The sequence below is a fragment of the Lithobates pipiens genome, unplaced genomic scaffold, assembly GCF_037356315.1.
Source record: "Lithobates pipiens isolate NorthernLeopardFrog02 unplaced genomic scaffold, aLitPip1_a1.2 Scaffold_16, whole genome shotgun sequence".
NCBI classification, from domain to species: domain Eukaryota; kingdom Metazoa; phylum Chordata; class Amphibia; order Anura; family Ranidae; genus Lithobates; species Lithobates pipiens.
In genome coordinates, this window is record NW_027507748.1 from 142196292 (window position 1) to 142222146 (window position 25855).

The 25855-nt window shown below is 40.5% G+C and overlaps 1 protein-coding gene across 1 annotated transcript in view; it reads right to left on the reverse strand.

Moving 5' to 3' along the window:
- Nucleotides 1-4920: 4920 nt before the first annotated feature.
- The window catches only part of SLC43A2 (solute carrier family 43 member 2), a 114592-nt gene continuing 93657 nt past the window's right edge, over nucleotides 4921-25855 (reverse strand). Inside the window, exons 10-14 of the mRNA XM_077480557.1 lie at nucleotides 16968-17106; nucleotides 16330-16462; nucleotides 16140-16213; nucleotides 12037-12160; nucleotides 4921-8726 (exon numbers count right to left, since the gene is read on the reverse strand). Coding sequence (XP_077336683.1) covers nucleotides 8565-8726; nucleotides 12037-12160; nucleotides 16140-16213; nucleotides 16330-16462; nucleotides 16968-17106 — 632 coding nt within the window. The 3' untranslated portion in view covers nucleotides 4921-8564. The remainder of the gene's footprint in view (nucleotides 8727-12036; nucleotides 12161-16139; nucleotides 16214-16329; nucleotides 16463-16967; nucleotides 17107-25855) is intronic.

The following is a 25855-nucleotide window of genomic DNA, read 5'->3' on the forward strand; positions in this document are numbered from 1 at the left end:
GCTACAATTCTCACAAGCTCACCAAAATTGGATAATAGAAGATTGGAAAAAAACTTTGCCTGGTCTGACGAGTCCTGATTTCACCTGTGACATTCAGATGGTAGGGTCAGAATTTGGCGTAAACAACATGAAAGCATGGATACAGCCTGCCTTGTATCAATGATTTAGGCTGGTGGTGGTGGTGTAATGGTGTGGGGGATATTTTCTTGGCACACTTTGGGCCCCTTAGTACCATTTGAACATCGCTTAAACGCCACGGCCTACCTGAGTATTGTTGCTGACCATGTCCATCCCTTTATGACTACAGTGTACCCATCTTCTGATGACTCCTTCCAGCAGGATAATGTCTCAAAGCTCAAATCATCTTAAACATGTTTCTTGAACATGACAGTGAGGTCCCTGCACTCCAATGGCCTCACCAGATCTCAATCCAATAGATCACCTTTGGGATGTGGTGGAACAAGACATTTGCATCATGGATGAGCAGCCAACAAATCTGCAGCAACTGCGTGATGCTAACATGTCACTATGGACCACAATCTCTGAGAAATGTTTCCAACACCTTGTTGAATCTATGCCACAAAGAATGAAGGCAGTTTTGAATGCAAACAGGGGTCCAACGCCGTACTAGCAAGGTGTACCTAATAAAGTGGCCGGTGAGTGTACATTACTGGCACACATTTTGTAATATAATATTATTCAGCTTCAATTAATTTTTGCAACACCCAATAGAGCAGAAACAATGACGCTTGTTGTATAATGATGTTTGCTTTATGTTTCGGAAGAATTCCAGGTTATGCCCCCTGCTGGCACTGTGAATGAGGCAATGCTGGTGCAGTAAGCAGAACAATTGACTCCATATAAGGGAACAGGGACTTTGGCTTTTGCTTGCATAAGATGTCCTATATTAAAGGGTGTGTGGTACTTCCTTCAGTGTTTATACATGTTTGTGTGATAGCTTCCTGGCTCCTGCTTATTCAGGATATTAATTAAATGGAAGATTCATGAAATGCTGTAACTAAAGTAAACATGATTCTAGGTTCGTGTGAGCAGTAGATTCCAAGCCAGTTAGGCAAGTTAACAGCCTTAACCACTTCAGCCCCGGATGAATTTACCCCCTTCCTGACCAGAGCACTTTTTGTGATTCGGCACTGCGTCGCTTTAACTGACAATTGCGCGGTCGTGTGACGTTGCTCCCAAACAAAATTGACGTCCTTTTGGCTTTCTTTTGGTGGCATTTGATCACCTCTCTGGTTTTAATTTTTTTCGCTATAAACAAAAAAATAGCGACAATTTTGAAAATACATTGGCATAGTATCCTATCCTCTTTGTGTGAAATCCCTGGTACTCCTGCCAGTCCCTCTGCTTTAATATTAAAACTGATCATACTAGGCATAAGAACAGACCATGGGCAGTTTTCTAGTTTTGTTGCTCTTCTCCAATGATACTGCCTGCACAGCCATTCATTGGGAAGATCAGTGTATTGCTGTTTTTCCTCTCTTAGCTCTTATGCAGCTGAGAACAGAGGATATGTAAAAAGGTGTAAAAAAATGTATATATATATATATATATATATATATATATATATATATATATATATATATATTTGGTGGCATTTGATTACCTCTCTGGTTTTTATTTTATTTTTATTTTTTTTCGCTATAAACAAAAAAATAGCGACAATTTTGAAAAAAACGCATTATTTTTTACTTTTTACTATAATAAATATCCCCACTAATATATAAAAAAACGTTTTTTTTCCTCAGTTTAGGCTGATGCGTATTCTTCAACATATTTTTGGTAAAAAAAAACAAAAAACGCAATAAGCATTTATTGATTGATTTGCGCTAAATTTATAGCATCTACAAAATAGGGGATAGTTTTATGGCATTTTTATTGATAATTGTTTTGTTACTAGTGGCGGCGATTAGCGATTTCTTCCGTGACCGCGACATTATGGCGGACACATCGGACAATTTTGACACATTTTTGGGTCCATTGGCATAGTATCCTATCCTCTTTGTGTGAAATCCCTGGTACTCCTGCCAGACCCTCTGCTTTAATATTAAAACTGATCATACTAGGCATAAGAACACACCATGGGCAGTTTTCTAGTTTTGTTCCTCTTCTCCAATGATACTGCCTGCACAGCCATTCATTGGGAAGATCAGTGTATTGCTGTTTTTCCTCTCTTAGCTCTTATGCAGCTGAGAACAGAGGATATGTGAAAAGGTGTAAAAAAATGTATATGTATATATATATATATATATATATATATATATATATATATTATATCTATATACAAATGTTTTGCCTTTCATTTCTAATTTAAACTGAATGGGTTGTTTTACAAGGTGATCGTTTACAATCACATTTAAACAGTGCTGACAAGAAATATGCTGATAGGAACAGTGACAGAGAGATGAGCTCATTGCTGTGCTGCTTATCTTTTGACTATCCATTCACAGGCTGCCCACTCACTCATAGCTTCCAACTGTCCCCGATTTCCAGGGACTGTCCCTGATTTGGAGCAATGTCCCTTTGTTTCTCTTTCCCCTCATTTGTCCCTCACTTTGGTCTGATCCATAAAATTGTATATAAAATGCACGTTTTATCTTTCAAAAAGTATTTCCCAGGGCTAAACCTTTCATTCAAATTATAAATAAAGGAATAGTATAGTAGTGGTAAAAAAGTCCCTTGTGGACTTAATTAACCTTTTATTTGTTAATTCTCCTTTAAGGGGGTGTGGCAGGGGGCGTGTCCTATGCCTACATACATAAGCTAGTAGGTGTCCCTCATTCTCATCTCAAAATGTTGGGAGGTATGCTCACTACCTGGGAAAGTGGATGTGGGTTGAATGATGGTGGGCACCATACTGGGGATATCTAGAAACAAAAATAAAAAAGGTACTGCAAGGGCATCTCTGGATTGAAGCTGATTATTGCAGCAAAAGCTAATTTTATTTTCTCTTTAACCACTTCAATACGATGCAATTTCACCCCCTTCCTGCCCAGGCCAATTTTCAGCTTTCAGCGCTACAGCACTTTGATTGACAATTGTGCAGTCATGCTACACTGTACCCACATGAAATTTCTATTATTTTTTTCACACAAATAGAGCTTTCTTTTGGTGGTATATATTCACCCCTGGGGTTTTTATTTTTTTGCTAAAAAAACAAAAAATCTATTTTTTTTAAATGCGTTTTTCTTCATTTCTGTTTTGCAAATAAATAATCTTTCTTCATAAATTTAGGCCAAAATGTATACTGCTACATTTCTTTGGTGAAAATAACCCAAATCAGTGTATATTATTTAGTCAGTAGGACAGTTATAGAGTCTACAGACTATGGTATATACTGTATATCTGAAAACCGATCAATCCTGATGTGCTGATGGCCTCATCTCATTGCTTAACCACTTCAGACCCAGAAGGTTTTACCCCCTTCGTAACCAGAGCACTTTTTACAATTTGGCATTGCATCAATTTAACTGGTAATTGCGCGGTCATACAATGCTGTACCCAAACAAAATTTGCATCCTTTTTTTCCCCCCAAATCGAGCTTTCTTTTGGTGCTATTTGATCACCTCTGCAGTTTTTATTTTTTTTGTTATACACAATAAAAGAGCTACAATTTTGACAAAAAACAATATATTTTACTTTTTGCTATACCCCAAAAATGTTTTTAAAAACAAATTTCTTCATTTGTTTAGGCCAATATATATTCTTCTACATATTTTTGGTTAGAAAAAAAAAAAAAAATCACAATAAGCATATATGGGGACTGAGTAGGAGAGGAGACATATCGCTGTTCCTACGTAGTTGGAACAAACGACATGTCTCTTCTCCTCTGACAGTACGGGGATTTGTGCGTTTACACACACAAATCCCTGTGCTGGCACTCATGCACGCGCATCGGGTCCCCCAATGTGCAGTGGGCACGCTCTCTGGTGGCGCTTAAAGGAACCCTGTACATGTACGGGGTTTCGTGCAGGGGAGCCATTCTGCCCCCGTAAATTGACGTGAGCCTGTCGGGAACTGGTTAAGGCCTGAAAATGCCAGGAAAGTACAAATATCCCCCAAATGACCCATTTTTAGAAAGTGGACATTCCAAGGTATTTAGTAAGTAGCAAGGCAAGTTTGTAGAAGTTGTAAGTTTTGAAAAATGTAAAAAAAATTTAAAAAATAGTTTTTTCACATTTAGAAAAACATTTTTTACATACTTTCACCAGTGCAGTACAGTACAGTGCAGTACAGCATCATCGTATAACTGGTGTGGCAGTGATTAGGGATACTTACTGGTGACAGTATGTAAAAAAAAAAAAAAAAATGAAATTTTTTTTTTTTTATTCAATTATATTTTTCTTTTTACAATTCTTTTTACATGCTGTGACCAGAGCAGTACTGTGTTGTAGTAATACTGTACTACTCTGGGGAGGTGATCAGGATTTTTTTTAACACTATTTTTGCGCATAACAGTGAATTTTACTGTGATAAGCAACCATTTTTTCTGAATGAAAACGTTTCATTCAGTGTTTACGGTTGTGATTAGCTGTGATTGGCCACAGCTAATCACATGGCACAGATGGGCTGTGATTTACCCTGTCTTTACCACGTGATCACTGTGACCAATCACAGAGATCAACACAATGAATGGCATGATTACATTTATTGTGTACAATTGTACACAGCGGGTGACAGATCATCCGTGGGGCGCGCGTGAGGCACGAACCTGGGAGGACGTCATATGACATCCACCCTGGAGATAGGGCTCCCTCACGGCCGTCATTTTACAATAGGCTGGGCGAGAAGCAGTTAAATGGACTATTTATTTTTATCTTGTTATTTTTGGCTGGAGTTCTGCTCTAATGATCACAAAGTAATAATCACACAAAAACATCTTGCCATATATACCAAAAACAGTTGTCTATAAAAAGGGTTTATTTTATTTTTTTTGAATACGCTTTTAATAGTAACAACAAGCACTGTTTATAGAATGTACAGGCACAATAAATACCTACTCGTGAGAGCTTACAATCTTTTTGCACCTGAGGCACTGAGAATTACAGTGATTTGCTCAAGGTTGCGCAGTTTTGGCTCTGGGAATGCACAAAAACTGTGTCCCAGTCTTTCTTCCCGGAGGCCAGCTCAAAGACAAACACACGGGGAAAGAATTGCTGTATTGCTTTTGTGCTCTGTTTTCCCCTTGTTGTCACATGAGAACACTGCTTGTAGTCCAGAAACAAATACTAGTGTTTCCCTGTAATACCATACTATCAAGCTGAAAAGAAGACACTTCTCTTTGTTACTCTTGTACAAGCAAAATTTTGATATCCCAACAGAATAATATTAAAAATGTGCCCAGTGCCTATCAACAGAGGATGCAGTGCTCTTCCTGTCCTGTTACTGCAGCTGTCTATACTCAGAGGGTTATGTACTAAAGGCAAATCTACTTTGTACTACAAGTGCAAACTACAAGTGCAAAGTACACTTGGAAGTGCAGTCGTCGTAGATCCGAGGGGGACATGCAAGGAAAAAACAAACAAAAAAAACAGCATTTTAGCTTGCACATGATTGGATAATAAAATCAGCAGAGCTTCCCCTCTTTGCACTTGTAGTGCAAAGTGGATTTGCCTTTCATAAATAACCCCCCTAGCTTATCACCTTCCTTACAGCTAGAGACATGGCTGAGGCACTCACTGATTCAGGTTCATACTGCATCCACTCTTAGCAGCGATATGGGCTTTTTTAATAATAAAGCAGCACAAAGAGCAATGGTAATGTAAAAAGTACTGTAACTCATAGCAACACAAGTTCAGTTTATAGTGTAGAAAGATGTTGAGTAGTCACTATGGGGGTTATTTACTAAAAGGAAAATCCACTTTGCACTGCAAGTGCACTTGGAAGTAAAGTGCTGTAGATCCGAGAGGGACATGCAAGGAAAATAAAAAACAGCATTTTAGCTTGCACATGATTAGATGATAAAATCAGCAGAGCTTCCATACATTTCAGATCTAATCCTTAGATTTAGAACGACTGCACTTCTAAGTGAACTTTCAGTGCAAAGTGGATTTGCCTTTCGTAAATAACCCCCAATGGGTTTACACATTGCTCTTTCCTTATTAAAAGGACTAGGAGAACGTCTAAATGGTTCTTTCTTATTTATGATAACCCGGAGTGTAAAAATACTGCATAATAATTCCAATCACCCTAGGAAGAAAACAAGTTTAAAAAAAATAGTTGAATCTCTGCTTTGCCATTTGAATAATACATCTACTTCCTAGAGAGACTGGAATACTTAAAGCGGGAGTCCGCTGGGAGTTACGCCGTTTTTTTTTTTTAAAAGCCAGCAGCTACAAATACTGCAGCTGCTGACTTTTAAAATAGTGACACTTACCCGCCCAGCGTGCCCGCAATGTCGGCACCCGAAGCCGATCTCTCGATCGTCTCTCAGGTGCTGCCGCCGCCATCTTGGGTATGGGAATCAGGAAGTGGAGCCTTTCGGCTTCATTCCCCGGTTCCCTACTGCACATGCACGAGTCGTGCTGCGCAATAAGGATGGTCCCCGCTGTCTCTGGGATCCGTGTGTTTCCCAGCAGGCAGCGGGGGACTTTCGGAAAGGGGCGTAGATTCTGCGGAAAGGGGCGTACCTTCTGCAGAATCTACGCCGGAAGTGGGTGCAGATACCTGTACTGTACAGGTACCTGCACCCCCCTCCCCCCTGAAAGGTGCCAATTGTGGCGCCGGAGGGGGGGGGGATTCAAATGAGCAGAAGGTCCACTTTAGGGTGGACCTCCACTTTAAGAAACTTATGAAAGGACATTTTAGCAGCTCATGGTTTTAGGTTCATCTGAGGACTGATGTAGATGAATCTGTTTTTTTATTTTATTTATTTTTTTATCCACAGAGGGAATACCATTATAATCTATTTTCTCTTAACTGAGCAATCAACGGTAATATTTAACGGTCTACCCGATGTACCCAGTAATATTAAAACTGGAATAATAGAACGAACGGACAGATAAATGAATGATATCACACTGGGGAGCAATGGAGTGAGGTAAAGGTTAATATCGAACATATACTAAATTCTTATTTATTGGATTATTTGCTGCGAAAAGCAGAATAATAATAATAAAAAAACCTAACTAATATACTAAAATGTAATGAGACAAAGAACAAAATGATCAAAAGAACACAGAAGATAAGAAATGTTGATAAAACCACAATCTAGGAAAAGGAAGAATGTAGAACATGATAAATGAAGATTGGGTAAAAAAAAAAAAACCACACTGGATTCTTGCTTCATTGCACTCGATTGATCGCCAAGACATTCAGCAGATTTTCGACAAAGATTCTCTCTAGCTCCACCAAACAGAAAGCAAATCACAAACAATTTATGTCCGAATACAAAAATACTTAATCATATCATGCAAGGAACATAGAACAGCATATTCATATTAGTCAGTTATCAAACAAAAAAGAAAAAGAAAAAGAGGAGAAAACAAAAGTTGAAATGGACACACAGGTATTGCTTGGAACAAACACTAGGAATCCCTGGTACTCTCATGGGTCCTGCACTGCAGCTCAATGACTAAGAGGCAGAACATCATGCGAGATGGAGTGCAGCATCCTTTTCAGTGCCACAGATGGCCAATTCCTGGTGTATAAATGTAAGAATCAACCAGATCTAAGGATAGTATGGCACAACATATATTCATCACAAGAGTGGTTGATTCTCACCACCCATATTAATATAGAGGATGGATGTGTAATCCCTTTAAAACGCATATATTTGCCTTTCTCTACTGATACTAAATGTGGAAAGCAGCAAGGTTCATTAGTGCAGAAAGAGTTCAATAAATGAGCACACATCCTCCTATGCTGTTATCATCTTGTTTCACCAAAGAACTGGATGCTTCTCCTTGTGGTAAAACTTCTTGTTTAGGAAAAGCTGTGGCGATATGTTTTCAAGGTGGTCATGTGCTATTTTTGGCGATTGCAAGATTCAGTTCTGGCTAAATAATCTCCAGAAGACCTCTCTGTTTCTGAGAGGCAACAATGATGACACTAACTGGCATCGCCGCTGGCATAAGAGTCATTGTCAGAACAAGTGGTCATGCTAATCAGAAGTAATCACAACAAGAATCCAATTCCTGCTACTTCTGGGCTGAGCACCTAAGAATACGAATCCACATAACAGGTTACAGGCTTCAGCTTTATGGTAAGGTAGTCCAGTACGTCTCATGTCACCAAGAGTTACTGCTGACTAGATAAGACCCTTCTTTAAAATCCAGTCAACAAAATGGGCAGAAGTTTGTCTTGTACTTCACAGGATATGGTAAAGTATAGACTTTTGTTTGAACGAAGAATGAGTAGATTTTTCGGGCCCAGAGACTGTGCCTCCTTCCATTTATTCTTGAAGAGAAAACTGGTTTACTGATGACATGCTGAAGGTTGAAATATCTTCTAAAATGGTGACTTGTTATGCTGGAGTGAAATGTTCCTAGAGATTTATGAATAGGAACATTGTATGGGTACAGGGCAGGCCATATTTCTGGCATTGCTTACACAAACGCTTCATGATCAGGAGTGCCATTAATTTTCTGGTACAGTTTGGAGTCTTCAATTTTTTGCTTCCTTTGCCGTTTCAGGCTCCGCTTAAAGAAGATGAGGTAGAGTGGTAGGCAGAACCCAAGCATGCTCGTTGCCAACAATCCGACATTGACCTGTCATTGCAGAAAGATAGAGATAAGTATAAGGAATGCATACACAGTAGGTTACAATACAACATACACAACTCACTACATTACTGTATATGTTTCTTATTTTATTAGGATCACAATAATATAATACACAGCAGTGAAGTACACACGGTGACATCGGCCAACAGAATCCCACTCTCTAAGGCCCCGTTCGCACCTGAGCGTTTTGTAGATTGAAGCCTGAGGCTACAAAACGCTTGACGGGGAAAAAAAACATTATTCTCTAAGGAGATGGTTCACATCTCCACTCCGAAGTCACCTGAAGCCCAATGCCTGAACCCTTTTTTGTCGCTTGAATCGGGCAGATTTGGGTGTTTTTGGAGCATATTCACCCAGGAAACAGATGACAACATAGCAACAAATGATAATTTTTCCTATTGGCTAATAAAAAAATGTCAAAGCTCAAAAACACCAGAAAACACTGCATGGAAACACGCAAATACACGCAACAAAACGACTGAAAAACGCTCAAAAACAGGGCCTTATGCACACTGGGCATTTATAATGCTGCTGTTAGGGGCATGTGGCGTTTTTTATTTCTGCTTCTAAAGTACCCTGTAGGTTAGCTTATGTGTCAAGCATATTTTTTGCCAAAACGCTGCTGCCAAGAGGAAAGGCATCTAGGAGAGTTGGCCAAATGCCCTTTGAGCAGGGCTTAAATCCTCAACAAAGTACCTTGCATAAACAATGGCAAATACAAATACCTTTGTATCAATGAATATAAAATCTAAATATTGTACAAGCAATGATGTATCAATTGTTTTAGGATTAAAGAGGAAGTAAACCCTGATGGGTTTACTTCCTCTTTGTTTCCCTGCAAAGTTAAAGCATAATGGACTACTATGCATCGCATAGTAGTCCATTATGTGTCACTTACCTGACACAGGAGCCTGCAATGTCACCGCTGTCCCCTCTTCCACAGAGCGTCCATCTTCTTTCCGGGGTATTGTGGCTCCGGCGCTGTGATTGGCCGGAGCAGTGATGACGTCACTCCCACGCATGCGCACGGGAGCCGCCGCTAACGGCATATTGCCTTTAGCAACGGCATGCTCAGTGCACCTGCGTGCCTGTCTTTTTGCAAATGTGATATTTCTTGGTCAAAGTGGTCTGTAAGGGTTTACAACCACTTTAATAAGATATTATTTGAGAATGTTAAAGCCCAATTTACCTCCAATTTTTATAGGCTAGACAAAGTTTTGACACATGATAAGTTAACATTTCAAAAGCCTTAATTTTTATGGTAATTATTAGAGCTTCAGCACCATCGCAAGTTCCCGTTTCTTGCCAGCACAGTGTAGATAAGGACCGCTATACTCTTTGTGAGAGTGGTGGTCTGTCTACAGCTACTACTACTACTGTTGCTGCTAATATTGACTGTGTGGGGGGGATGCTGGCCTACTGGTCTAACACAGGGGGCAACAGCTCTCATCTTCAGCATGCTGCCCTGTAGGGGGCGTTTAGGATGGCACTAGAGTGCTACTGCAGAACATTTACTTTTTATGCATCTTCATTCTAACTGTTCTATAAAAGCTGAAGGTACAGTTGGCAAGCTGGAAACCAAAAATTGTTGCTCTGTACCTTTAAATATAATATTAGTTTTAACTGAATAAATATAAATCATGTGCAATCACCAAAAAAGCAAAATAAATCAAAAGTCCACTATAATTCATGAAAAATAACCAAGTGGCACTTGTAATCTTCTTTGAATCCCCTTGTGAGTTCCACCACCATTAATAACATCAGCCTCCTACAGGAAGAAAAGATGTCTTCAACTCTCAACTGACTCCTTTAAAACATCCCCTACAACAAAACGCGTCAGTTGGAACCGGTGCTGAAGTCATCGCGTCTGCAAGACATAGCGTTGTTTGAATTTTTTGCTGTGTCTCTGTTCATGCATTTAAATGTGAGTACCTTTCTATAATTAGATAAAATAATCTATCAGTTTTTACACTATGGAGCATTTTGTGTCTGTTTTATATCTGAACAATGTTATATGCTGTTCAGATTGATGGTCATATCTGGACCCTATTGACTACCCTGGTGGCTCCTGGTCGCTATACACAATTATTGGGGAGGCTCTATCCCTGAGTGGTGCAGACCTCTTATAATGTGGGGTCTTTTCTTCTGGTAAGTGGCTGATGTTATTAGTGGTGGTGTAACTCACAAGGGGATTCAATGAATATTACAAGTGTCACTTGATTTATAGTAAACTTTATGTGAAATCATTTTTTGCACATGATTTATATTTATTCGCTTGAATAGAATTTTATAGTATAACAACTTTTGGTTTGCATTTATTATATTTGTATATACCATTATCATTGAACGCAAAAGTAGAAATCCCAGATTATGTGTTGTCACCATAACAGGAAGAGTGGAAACCTTCTGGTTCTGGTGACAACTAAGGCTTCATGTACACTGCTGCTGGTAAACGGAGATTTAGGAGCAGTTGGGCATTTTTTTTCAGTTGCCCCTGAACTCTCCTCCTGGTATCTTATCAGTACATGAGCATATAATCGTTTATAATCATTTCTAGACAGTTTAGTTTATAAGCATTTTTTGGAAAGCAAAAAAGTGCGTCCAGGACAGATGTTCAGAGGCATTTGAAATGCCAAATGCCTGTAACAACTTGTAAACATGTGTAAACGCAGTAACTCACGTTTAGCCGCATTTCGTTTACAGGCGTTTTTAATGTTTGACTATTTGAAATAAAACAAAGCTTCTAAACAAAAACGCGGCTTAATGCGGTAAAACTGACGTTTTTAAACGTCAGTTACTATCTGTCAAGTTAAATCGTTCAGGAGAGGTTGTAAAACGTCCCATGTACAATAAGCCTAAAGATTCCCTCATTTTGGAAGGACTTCCGCTAACTTACTATTTGGCTATGGGACAAGATGTGAACGGAAATTCCCTTAAAAGGACACAGATGGCAAAAAATTTAAAATAACAGTGGGGGTTATAACCCTCTCTTACTCTATCCAAAATAAAAAGTAAAAAAATAATTTTGCCTTTAGTTCTACTTAAGATTAAATATTACAATATTCTAAATGCCATTCCATCAAAAGTAATTCAAATTACTCTAGGAATACAAAAAAAGAGACCTCTTAACTGATGAACCTTTTCACTTAACATCAGTTAGTCTTTTTTTTCATTATATCCACACAACAGCACTTGTAATATAAAATGTTTCATACACTAGTGTAATTAATCAATCACATGTACAAATCTAAAAAATGTATACACTATATTAGAATTCTTACTAACTAGTCCTTACCCAGAGTGGATCTCCATTCAAAGGTCCCATCATAGCCAAGAACAGAGGTTGTTGAAGGAGTGCAAACAGAGCGCTAATCAGAGATTGCAAGCCAGTCAAACTACCGAAATGTGATGATGGGTATCTGAAAAAAAGAAAAGATTGTTAAACTTCTGGTAAAAAGAATATTTATTCTATTGCCAAAGATTATTGTCAACTGACTGGATATAACTGGTTCAGGCCCACATCCCTAATACATAGTGTGCAAAAATGTTCCTCAAAAGTTGGACTTTAATGGACCATGAACAAAAATTATTCTTATAAAATTGAAAATGTATTATTGCATAAATATAGATATTAAACAATACGTGATATATGATAATAAACGCATGGTGAAAATGAACAACATGGGACAAAATACTGGAATAACCCAATTCCACTGTCAGAGAGACAGAGGAAATCCAGCACGTTTCAAAATATGGGGTCAGTATTTTCAGCTTTGTTTATGCATTTCCTTTTAATCTCTATCTGAACGTTTTCAATATGATATATGTATGTACTTTGCGGCATTTTTGATGTTGTTTTTAATTATGCTTATATTACTATTGTAGATTTACCACTTGCCAACCGCTGCACGCTGATATACGTCAGCACATTGGCAGCGGTGGGTAAATGGACATACCTGTACGTCCCCTTTAACTGGCGGGGCTAGCTAGCGTGAGGACATCCACCATGTACAGCGTTACCGTGCCTGTGGGCTTAATGTAAACGAGCCATTTCCCCATTCTGCCTAGTGACATGACAGGGATCTACTGCTCCCTGTCATCGGGAGCAGTGATCCCTGTCATGTCAGTGGTAGCTTATCCCCCCTACAGTTAGAATCACTCCCTAGGACACACCGAACCCCTTGATCGCCCCCTAGTGTTTAACCCCTTCCCTGCCAGTGTCATTTACACAGTAATCAGTGCATTTTTATAGCACAAGTGGCTGCATTTGATGGGGCACAAGTGGCAGCATTTGATGGGGCACAAGTGGCGGCCTTTGATGGACACAAATGGTGGCATTTGATGGGCACAAGTGGCTGCATATGATAGGGCACAAGTGGCGGCATTTGATGGGCACAAGTGGCGGCATTTGATGGGCACAGTGAAGATGCAATTGATGATTTTTTTTTTTTGCAATATTATTTTTGTTTGCTCCCCCCCAAAAATTTTGAGCACCAGCCACCACTGCATGTAACCTGTCAGTGGTCATAAAGTTATGGTAGATCATGGAGATTGAATTGCTGCTAAAAAATAGCAGTGCATAGTTGTGAGGGTGCCTAGGCACCTCTGTAGATACCGCCTCATAGCTGTATATCTGCAGCACGAGACTCTAAGGCCGCGTACACACGCGGGGACTGTTCGCCCAACTTTGTCCGCTGAACAGTGTTTCAGCGGACAGTCCGCTCGTGTGTGGGCTTTCAGCGGACAGTTTCAGCGAACAGTCCGCTGAACAAGGTTTTTCGGAAATTCCGAAAAACTGTCCGCTGAAACCTTGTTTCAGCGAACAGTTCCCTCGTGTGTAGGCTTGTTCGACAAAAAAAGGTTCCGCGCATGCTCAGAAAGGCTTTACACGCCGAAAGTTATAATGCAGTGTATAGGACGTCGTATTTTTCGTCCCGTCGTACGTGCCATTCACGTCATCGCGCACGGTTTCAGCAAACTGTTCGTACGTCGTGTGTGGCCATGTCCGTCCATGCTAATTTTGAGCGGACTGTTTGCCGAAACTGTTTGACGGACAAAGTTGGGCGAACAGTCCCCGCGTGTGTACGCGGCCTTAGACACTCCTGGCTGTGACTGTTGAGCTGGCTATTCACTATTTGGATTGCTCTCATTCAGGCTTGTTTGGCTGAATGAAAAGAATCCATCCATTCCCCATCCACACTATGCAGCATGGATAGATGAATGTCAGCTGACAGCTATTGTATTCAGAAGCTGTTGAAGAATTCCAGAACAGTGTTTGCATCTGATTGGATGCAAATGCCATTTGGCTGAGAATTTTTGGAACAGCTCCATAGAAAAAAGTAAATTCATAAATGTTTGTTTTTTGAGCAGTCAGTGCCAACAGGGCCCCCTAAAGCTCAAATTTTGGACCAAAATTCAAACTGTGTATGACCATGACTATGACTTATGCGGTTTAGTGATGTGACTACAGTGCTGCTTGTTGAAGAGGAATCGGTGGATCAGTGCTTTGTGAACCCCTCCTCTTGGTTCTTGAATATTACACCTCCAGGCATCAAGGAGGCACTTCTGACATGAGTTATTAAACCCTGCTCCTCTTCTAAGATGGCCACCTTCACACAATAACACAGTGAAAAAAACAAAGCAAGTTGGGTTCTTCTGTTACTCCGGGAAGCCCAGAACCACAGTAAAATGCCCAAATATTTTGTAGGGGAGATCAAGGAATATCTGTCCCTGATCTCCTCTGCAATGAATGGACCTTGAAGTGATAAGTATTATGTGAATTTCAGGTTGAGAGCTGTCATTCCACGACTACTGTAGGGTCTTCATTGTGTTAGCATTTAAGATAAATGAAAAAATATATATAATTTTTTTTATTAAATTGCAATAAAATATACACATGTGTAAATGTGCACATGTATGTAAACAGCAATTGGGCCACACGTGAGATATCGCTATGAATGTCAGATTGATAGCAAAGAACTCATAGCTAACTCTAAACGCACAACCTGCAAAAAGGCTTCTAAAGTATCGCCTATAGACAATTTTTGGTACTGTTTGCCATTTTTATAGGTGCACACAATTTTAAAGCTTGACATGTTTGGTATCTATTTACCTGAGGTAACCTCATCTTTTCTATTCTTCCAAAAAATTAGTATTAAAATGTGTATGTGTGTACAATAATTAATTTTAGTGTATTTTTTTCCTAAAAACATGTTTGATCAACAGAAGTGCTAATGTCGTGTGATGCAAAAACTGACACCTTTTTTTTGTACAGGGCCTTTGCTGATGAAAAATATATATAATGTTTGAGGAGGGGGGGTTTAGATAATTTTCTATGAAAAAAATGCAGATTTTAACATGTGATACCTATCAATAATCTACGCCAATATGCAGTACCTGTTTGTTCTCTGTGAATGGTCTCGAGTAAGGAGACCGATTAGGAGAGTGGACTGAGTGAACCCATTATTGGATTTAGCAGATTGTAATACATGATACAAAACTAAGGTTTGCTGCTAACCAATGTTCGGTGAGTATCTAGTGTTTGTGCTGGTGGAAATTACAATGTGGACACACAGCTTGGAGGAGAGATTTCTTTTGGAACACAAGCACTTTTTCCTGGATAAACTTTGTTTACCCATGGATTTTGTTGCACCTAAGCTTGTTTAACTATATGGGACACTTTACTCATTGGAATGCACTGGACACTTTATTGAATATACAAAATAGATTGCACAGGACACTTTAATAAATTAAATTATTGCACTGGATACTTTATGAATTATTTTTTTTGGTTGAAACTACAGCCTGGGTTCACACTATTGCGATGCGGGAACCAGCTTGATTCCTGTGCGGGTTCCCACATCGCATCTCCCTCGCAGGCAGTTCACACTGCCCTCTGCGAACCGCTGCGGGTGTCAGTACAAAGTTAATGACACCCCCAGATTTGTTCGCAGATCAAAGTGCGAACTATGCATTCGGACAAGAATTGGATTTGATTCTAGTGCAGGAAAAAAAAGATTGCTTCAGCATTTTCGTTTGAATGCAATGCAAGTTCAGCCATACAAACTGTATGGCTGAATTCGCATCGCAAAGACACCGCATGTGATCTGCACAGCAATGCGGTGCGAATCACATGCGGCGGCGGTGTTCGCCATAGTGGGAACCCAGGCTAACTGAACAAGCTGAAGTTAGAAGTGGATCGCCTATCATGCACAGCTGTTCCAGATTTAGCACTCTCTAGTAAATCAACACCTGTTTATTATATTGTTGGGTATTGTTAAAATGGGACAGTGCAGTCACCATCTATAGGTTAGATTTTAACATTTGTGTGAAAAAAAAAATGCTCCAGTAGAAAATTATTTCCAAAAACAAAAATGGAAAATGAATGCATATACTTACACAGCAGCATATAGTCCTCCCACAGCAGAATGGATGAATCCTCTCACTATTGTGTGCAATATAAAAGACAGGATCTGTAAAAGAACAAACCAAATTTAGACATGTTCCACTGCTGTGTCTGAAATTTGTTTGGATGAATGAGCAGCATAATCAGCACACAGAAAAGAAATTCCCTAGCGACTTCCCTTACCTGTAAAGGCAGGTTTGGAATAAGACATGTGACTCCAAAACCCACTAGCAGCAAGTTGGTAAATGCAAAGGCCCTGGTGGCATTTGTGATTTTCTGAATTTGGCGATCACGCTTTTTCTTTTTCTTTCCATCCCTGTGAATAAAATCAAATAAAAACATAAGAAAAAAAATGGTGGATATAACTTTAATTAATAACTATTTTATGTGTACCTGTACCTTATAGTGCAGTGCATATTTTAAACGTAGCATAAAGACTAAAATGGATCTTCTGCAGCAGCACATTACTGTAACGCAAGTGTGAAATGAGTCTTTAGTTGCAGAGTACCCTAAGCTTATCTACTAAAAAAAATGCTCAAGGCCCCCCTTTACTTACTCCTACACCTCCCTGTTTACTCAATGCGATAGGCATCAATGACGCAGGAGATAGTGGGTAGAGCTCCAGTTTTTGCAGATTGAACTTCCTCATATGTGTATTGGGCTTCCCATATGTTCTGGAAGATTACTCATGGTATGTGCAGGTGCCTCTGGATGTTTACATTCACCTCCTGCTATCAGTTTTACTATACGTTTTGTTTACTGATTTCCTATAACATTATAAAGTGTGCGCGGCCTAATGTCACTTAGAGGAGCAAACGTACGGATTAGCATCCTTCTCTTCTGCATCATCATTTCCATCATCACATTCCTTGAGCTTCCAATCCATGATATAGCCAATCACAGGGGCTGTCATCAGGCAGAGCAGCTGTAGAACTCCAAAGATAGATGTATATAGACTGACTGTGGAGAATAAAAAAATATTCAATTCACTATAAGGCCTCTCAAAACAAGTGAACATTTTAACAGCTAGTTGGTTGAGCAACATGCATGGTGATGGAAATGCCATCTTTTTAGAATGAAACAGAAAACTAGAAAAAAAAAGCTTGCACAGTTGACATGTATTTTGTGTGTGGGTGGAAACATACAAGTATACAGTATGAAATGGGTCATATTTATAAGAAAAGTTTAATAAAAAATAGTAAATTGACACAAAACATATTTACGCTTTTAAGCAATAACTATAGCTGTGCTATAAGTAGATCCAATTAGCCAAATCAGAAAAATGATGAATCCCAACATCATCTGAATCATTTGCACCACAAGAATGGGCACATATATTTTTCACTTTATATCATGATAAGGATCAGTAAACCCGCACCGCCCCCCCCCCCCCCCCCGCTGTATTCTCTGTAATAAAAACTAAGTTAAAAATCTGACAGGAAGAGAGGAACTCTCTCAATATGGCCACAGCAGGTGTACAGACATAGGAACTCAAGCGTAAAGATCTCATCAGTTGAGTTCCCAAGAATATAAGAAAATTGTCATATGGTTTAACTCTCCATCATCTGTCAAGAACTAAAATATCAATTTTGGGCAGGCTGATCATTAAGGCAGGCTGGGTTCACACCTCTGATGAATGCAGCTCGCAGCAGGGGTCCGGGGAGTCCCTGTTCTCCATTTCAAGGATGAATCAGGGCTGAAATTTTGCCTGAATTTGGCCCTGAAACGGAGCCAAAAGACGCACAGCACTCCTGTGCAAGCTGTTCCGCAGCCGCAACGGAGATATGTGAACTGGCTCCATAGAGAGCCGGTCACAATCTCCTGTTATGCAAATTATTTGTGGGGAAACCCACAACCAATTCGCAATAGTGTGAACCCAGCCTTTGGGTCATTGTCCTGCTGGAAGGTGAACCTCCACACCAGTCTCAAGTCTTTGCAGACTCTAATGCCGCGTACACGAGACTGTTTTTTCCGTCAGATTAAACTCTAACGGTTTTTTTTCCGACCGAGGTGCCGACAGAGTTCCGCTGAGATGGACTTGCCTACACACGATCACACCACCAAAGTCTGATCGTTTAGAACGCGGTGATGTAAAACACATACGACGGGACTAGAAAAGGGAAGTTAAATAGCCAGTAGCCAATAGCTGCCCTTACGTCGTTTTTGGTCCATCAGAACAGCATACAGACAAACTGTTTTCCCGATTAAAGAGTTAAAACATGTTCTATTTCTAGGTCCACCAGAATTTTTGATAAAAAAAAAGTTCGCTGAAGCCCACACACAATCGGAAATCCGATGAAATGATTTTTCTACCGGAAAGTCCGACTATGTGTACACAGCATAACAGGTTTTCTTATAAGATTGCCCTGTATTTGGCTCCATCCATTTTCTCATTAACTCTGACCAGCTTCGCTGTCCCTGCTGAAGCAAAGCACCCCACAACATGATGCTGCCACCACCATGTTTCACGGTGGGGATGGTGTATTCAGGGTGATGTGCAGTGTTAGTTTTCCTCCACACATAGCATTTTGCTTTTAGGCCAAAAAGTTAATTGTTGGTTTCATTTGACCAGAGCCCCTTCTTCCATGTGTTTGCTGTGTCCCTCACATGGCTTCTTGCAAACTTCAAACAGAACTGCTTATGGCTTTCGTTCAACAATGTCTTTTTTCTTGCCACTCTTCCATAAAAGCATGACAAAATGTAGAAAATGTCAAGGGGTATATTAAAGAAGCTAGTAAGCCTGACTGCAAAACAACTAAGGCAATACCATTTTACTGGGTCTGCAGAAAGGAAGTTTAAGATTCTTTTACATTGGTGTTTGTACAATTAGTCTGTTAGAAGCTCATTGTTTCAAGCAACTAACTACTATATATGTATTATTCCTTTAAATATGTGAACACTAATTGTCTGATAGCACAGATCTTGCAGCTGTTTTTCACTTCTTCCCAAAGCTTACCCGTGTGCATCACTTTGTGACGAAAGCAAGGCAGCATGTGACAGCAAAGAGAACAATACAAGAAAGAGATGTGTTAGCACAGACTTCAGCAACAAACTTTAGCGTACTTACACTGTAAACTATGTTACACAAAGGATGACTAAACTACAGAAATAAAAACTGGATCCAGCCTGAACTAGCGGAACCCACTACTGTACAGACACAGGTCTTGTGCTTGAGGATTACATCTGTGCTGAATCAGCGGCTAGGGCAGAGGAAGGGAAGTGAAAACTACAGAAATGCCCAATATCAGCAATAATGACATCTGGGAATGAGAAAATTCATATTGCACAAACAGAGCAAAATTCCCATTATGTAGACATGTATCCATGTATGCAAATATTATCTGTTCCTATTGTACCCCTAGGTGAATCTTCTCTAGTTACCTGCTGTGTAACATATACACCCACATACAGTAGGTGCTCTTACATGATGCTTGACATGACTGTTGACATTGACAAACTTGACATTGCCAAAAAAAAGTTCAGGAGCTACTTTTGGGTGACATGCTTCCCGTGATGCAGGTTGCCAGTGCGACAATCGCGGCAGACCTGCACCGCAATTTTAGGTGTTATTCAAATGAATAACATCTCAAGTCCCACGATATTTCATTCACACATCAGCGCTTTCAAATCGCGGGCAGAATCGCGACCGATCTGCTTTTTTCAGAAATGTTATTAGGTCATAAGTTCTGAAATAGATCTTATGTAGTGTTACAAAGACTTGGGGGAGCAGTAGCCATAAAGCCCCCTGTCCTACTGTAGAGGATTGCATTGTCTTCTTAAAATATATTTAAGTACTCTAAATATAAGTATTGAATAAAAAACGGATTGTATTGTTTTAAAATTAAAAGCAGCACAGGTAAACTTTTGGCAGAATTTTGTGGACAAGGACAAGGAAATGAATTCAAAATAAGGAATTGTGCAATCCAAGCATAGCAAGTCAATAACAAAGAACAAAGGGCCTTTTTTAATATTAACCACATGGTGAATTTTTTCAAGTAATTTTTTGGCACTATTTTTTGGAAAATTAAGCAATTAAAAAAAAAAAAAAGTTTATTTTTCACAAATGTTTTATATACTGTCACGAGTGCAGGGGTAAAAAAAAATAAAGAAAAAAAAAAAAAGAGGACGGGGGGTGGGTGCAGATCCACTTTAAGGGAACAACAAATAGAACACAGAGCAAAGGGTCAGAAATAGTCCCCGAAAAACCGAACATAAAGCAGACATGGTCATCAACAAGTGATGACACTGCACTGGTGACAGTATATAAAAACATTTGTGAAAAATAAACAATTTTTTTTTTAATTGCCTCATTTTCCAAAAAATAGTGAAAAAAAAATTTCTTAAAAAAAACTCACCATGCCTTTTACTAAATACATTGAACTGTCCACTTTCCAAAAAGGGAAGGCATTTAAGGGATTTTTGTACTTTCCTGGCATTTTCAGGCCTCAAGAAATGAGACCCTGATAGATTTTCATATATATATATATATATATATATATATATATATATATATATATATATATATATATATATATCATAGTTTGTGGACATTCCTACAGACTAAATAAATAATAATATAAAATAATAATAATAAATTCCAATTTTTTTTCACCAAACTTTTAGGCAACACACATCCCGCAATTTTGTTTGCATGTTTTTGCTGCGATTTGTGGTGAGACATACGCGGCAAAAATCACACTACAATTAGGGCGCCGTGGCAATATAATGGCATCGCAAATACATCCCTCGCTTGCCACGATTCAGCATTGGTGACGATTCCACCTGTAATTCAAATCCCCTATGTGTGACTAGAGCCTTACTATAATGGACAGCAATGGCCCTTCCTTATAGATGTAAATCTCACTACCAGTATGACATATGCTCAGCTGGCAAGCATGCATATTTATGTACTGTAAAGACACTCCTGGGTCCTGGTTATCGCGGTTAAAGCGGACCTTAAGTCATTTTTCAACTTTCCATCTATTAAATCTTCTGCCCTTGTTGATTTAACTTTGGATAGTAAAACTTATTTTCTGCTAGTAAATACCTTGTACAGCCCTCTTCCTGTTTCTTGCCTGGCAAAAAGACTAGGCTTATGACATCATGCACAGCTCTGTCTCACTCTCGAGGAAGGGAGCTGGAGGTGTGTCTCTGTGTGTCTGTGTAAATCCAGTAAGTGAACAGGCAGCAGCTTCAGCTGCCCACAGTTAAAGTGGCTGCAGTCTGACTCAGTGGAGGGAGATTTCTGAAGCATATTTGGCAAGTACAGAATCACAGTATATATAAAATAATATGCAAAGTGGTTGGAGGGAAGCTTCAGAATGGCAAAGATGTTTTTATTACAAATTATGTAAGCAGTCCCTCTTTAACTAGTTGCCGCCCACCCACCGTCAAATGACGGCAGGGCGGTGCGGCTCTTGTTCTGGGATGGCGTCCCAGAATGTCCGCTCTTTTGCACCCGCGGGGGCTCGCAGCCCCGCAGTGTTGCTAGGACAACGGCGCGACCCCGATCTCTGTAAAGAGCCACATCCGCGGCTCTTTAACCATGTGATCGGCTGTGTCCAATCACAGCCAGTCACATGTAAACGCGGAGATGCCGGTAATCAGCGCTCCTCGCCACACGCTCTTTCACAGGAGATATCTATACATGTAATCAGGGCACTGATCATCAGTGCCCTGAATACAATAGCGACACCAGTGCCACAAATCAGTGCCAGCGATGAGTGCCCACCAGTGGCAGCGGTCAGTGCCTACCACTGCCAGCAATCAGTGCCTACCACTGCCCATAAGTGCCACCAATCAGTGCCCATTAGTGATGCCAGTCTGTGCTGGCTATCAGTTCTGCCTATCAGTGCTGCCCATCAATGCCCATCACTGCTGTCCATCAATGCCCATCAGTGCCACCCACCAATGCCTATCAGTACTGCCTATCTGTGCTGCCTATCTGTGCCCACCAGTTCTACCTAACAGTGCCCATCAGTGCCACCTATCAGTGCTCATCAGTGCCACATATCAGTCCCACCTATCAGTGCCCATAAGTGTGCCTCATCAGTGCCACCTAATCAGTGCTAAGTGCCACCTCATCAGTGCCCACCAGGTCAGCCTATCAGTGCCACCTCATCAGCGCACATCAGTGAAGGAGAAAAATTACTTAACCACTTCAATACCAGGCACTTATACACCTTCCTGCACAGACGAATTTTGAGCTTTCAGCGCTGTCACACTTTGAATGACGCGGTCATGCTACTACATTGTACTCAAACTGAATTTTTGTCATTTTGTTCCCACAAATAGAGCTTTCTTTTGGTGGTATTTGATCACCTCTGGGATTTTTATTTTCTGCTAAACAAATAAAAAATGGCAGAAAATTTTGAAAAAAACATGTTTTTTTTGTTTCAGTTACAAAACTTTGGAAATAAGTAAGTTTTCTCCTTCACTGATGGGCACTGATGGGGCTGCAGTGACGGGCACTGATAGGCAGCATGGATGGGCACTGATAGGCAGCATGGATGGGCATTGATAGGCGGCATGAATAGGCACTGATAGGCGGCACGGATGGGCACTGATAGGCACTGATAGGCGGCACGGATGGGCATTGTAGTATAGAGTATTGTAAGGAAGGATGCCAATCAGTGCCAAACAATAATGCATGGCAATCAGTGATGCCCATTGTGGGCACTGATTGGCATCCATTATGGGCATTGATTGGCATCCATTGTGGGCACTGACTGGGATCCCTGGTGGTCTAGGGGGGCATCCTCGGGGGGGCTGTGCTGATAATCGATCAGCACAGACCCCCCTGTCAGAGGAGCAGCCGATTGGCTCTCCTCTACTCGCGTCTGACAGACGTGAGCGAGGAAAAGCCGATCACTGGCTCTTCCTATTTACACTGTGATCAGCCGTAATTGGACACGGCTGATCACATGGTAAAGAGTCTCCGTCAGAGACTCTTTACCGAGAACATAGTTGCGGGGTGTCAGAATGACACCCCGCAACAACGATCACCCCGCGATGCACGCCCCCGGGGGCGCGCAGCGGCTTAATATCCTGATCATGTCATATGACGTCCAGTCAGGATATTAAAGCGGGAGTCCGCTGGGAGTCCGTGTTTTTTTTTTTTTTTTAAAGCCAGCAGCTACAAATACTGCAGCTGCTGACTTTTAAAATAGTGACACTTACCTGTCCAGCGCGCCCGCGATGTCGGCACCCAAAGCCGATCTCTCGATCGTCTCTCGGGTGCTGCCGCCGCCATCTTGGGTATGGGAATCAGGAAGTGGAGTCTTTCGGCTTCATTTCCCGGTTCCCTACTGCGCATGCGCGAGTCGCGCTGCGCAATAAGGATGGACCCGCTGCCTCTGGGATCTTTGTGTTTCCCAACAGGCAGCGGGGGACTTTCGGAAAGGGGCGTAATCTACGCCCCTTTCCGCAGAGAGCCATCCCGGAAGTGGGTGCAGATACCTGTACTGTACAGGTACCTGCACCCCCCTCCCCCCTGAAAGGTGCCAATTGTGGCGCCGGAGGGGGGGGGGGGATTCCAATGAGCGGAAGGTCCACTTTAGGGTGGACCTCCGCTTTAAAACCACTTTGCCACCGTCATTTTGCTATATGGCGGGCGGCAAGTGGTTAATTACAAAATGTACTGATAGAAACTAAGTAAAAAAAAAAATTTTTTTTACATTTTTTTTTCTTTTAGTAAAAATTAAAAAACCCAACAGTGATTAAATACCACCAACAGAAATCTCCATTTGTGTGAAGAAAATGATAAAAAATGTCATGTGGGTACAGTGTAGCAGGACCGCATGATTGTCATTCAAAGTGCGACCTGTAGGCAAGTGGTTAAAAACAACAGTGATTATCCATAAAAAAAATCTATTTTGGGTGATCAATGCCCTCTGTGTATCATCGGCCAGGCATTTCTGCTAATTCATATGCAACATTTTTCCAATCTGACTGTAAACAATCAGATCAGGTGACAATTATTTGCTGCTTTTTGGTCCCCTAAGATGCACTAATCAATATGTATATAAACAGTCATCTATTTAAGTATCATACTGTAATAAACATCCAGTGGTAATCGGAGTATCTGCTCTTTTAAATGTCTGTTTTCCTCTCTGGCTTGACGTGTTCCTTCCCGCGAATGTATTTTTGCCTGCCTGGAAGCCTGTCTCATAACATGACTTTCAACTCATTGCTTCATCGTTCTCGATAGAGCAGGTTCAAACTGGATCGCCTTCATTGAACTTGTGCCACAAACAATTTTGCAGCTTGGGGTGAATGCGGTAAACAGCACATGAATCTGTCAGCTCCTATAAATAGTTTCCACATTGGGGGGCGCTGCAGATTTACATGTCCAATGCGGACTGGGTTTGCTCTGTCCTGCAGGCCATTGAATGACAAGTAAAGGGAAGATTACATACAATACATGAGGGATAGGCTGCTGCTGAAAAGCTTGCCTCACCTTTATCGGCTGTACAAAATGTAACTGAATCTGTCAAGAATATTCCGTCCTGTTCTAAACTGCTGTCACTTTTACCTAATTATAATGCTGCAAATTCTGATTTGAATAAAATGCCAAGATAAGGACACAGAGATGCAGGATGCAGATGTTTTTTTATTTTTGATGAAACATTTCATTGATTCTTGCAAAATAAGACAAAGAAAAACAACCTGATCGAGTGAGTTGCTCTTCATAGCTAGGTGTGTTTTGTCTATAGTCACTAAAGGGCACCTTGTCATAGAATACTTGTGTCAAAACAAGTCAGCTGACATGGGAGGAAAGACCTAGCTACTTAGAACATACGGGTGACCAAACAAGACCTTCTGAAAAAAAAAACACTATATGGGAATTGTGCTGTAACAGCAAAGATTCAAGCTGTTTACAGTCAACTTATGTACCATTTTACTATGAAACTTAAAGGATAAGTTCACCTTTTGTAACATGTTACACCCACACTTAAGGTGTAACATGTAACATATTACTTTGCAGCAGCCAACCCCCCCCCCCCTTCTCCCGTGACAGCGGATGGGGGATCCTTTCCCTGCCTCCAGTGTCACATTTTAAAAACAGTGTGTGGCTCCACCCACACAGCCACATGTGTATTCACAAGGCTCAGTGAATTAAAGTGATACTAAACACACAGGGGTTTATTTACAAATGGAAAATCCACTTTGCACTGATAGTGCACTGGAAGTGCAGTCGCTCTAAATCTAAGGGGTAGATCTGAAATTAGTGGAAGCTCTGCTGAATTTATCATCCAATCATGTGCAAGGGGCTCCCCCCACACAGCCGCATCGTGTATTCACAGGGCTCAGTGAATTAAAGTGATACTAAACACACAGGGGTTTATTTACAAAAGGAAAATACACTTTGCACTGCAAGTGCACTTGGAAGTGCAGTCACTCTAAATCTAAGGGGTAGATCTGAAATGAGTGGAAGCTCTGCTGATTTTATCATCCAATCATGTGCAAGCTAAAATGCTGTTTTTTTTATTTTCCTTGCATGTCCCCCTCGGATCTACAGCGACTTTACTTCCAAGTGCACTTGCAGTGCAAAGTGGATTTTCCTTTAGTAAATAACCCCCATACTGTTTAATTTACATTGTACCTTCTCTTTCTGTATGTGGATGATGGCACTGTAATTATTTTAATAAACATCTAAGCAAATTTTTCCTAATCGATATACAACTGAAACAGCTCTTTCCCAGCCAGT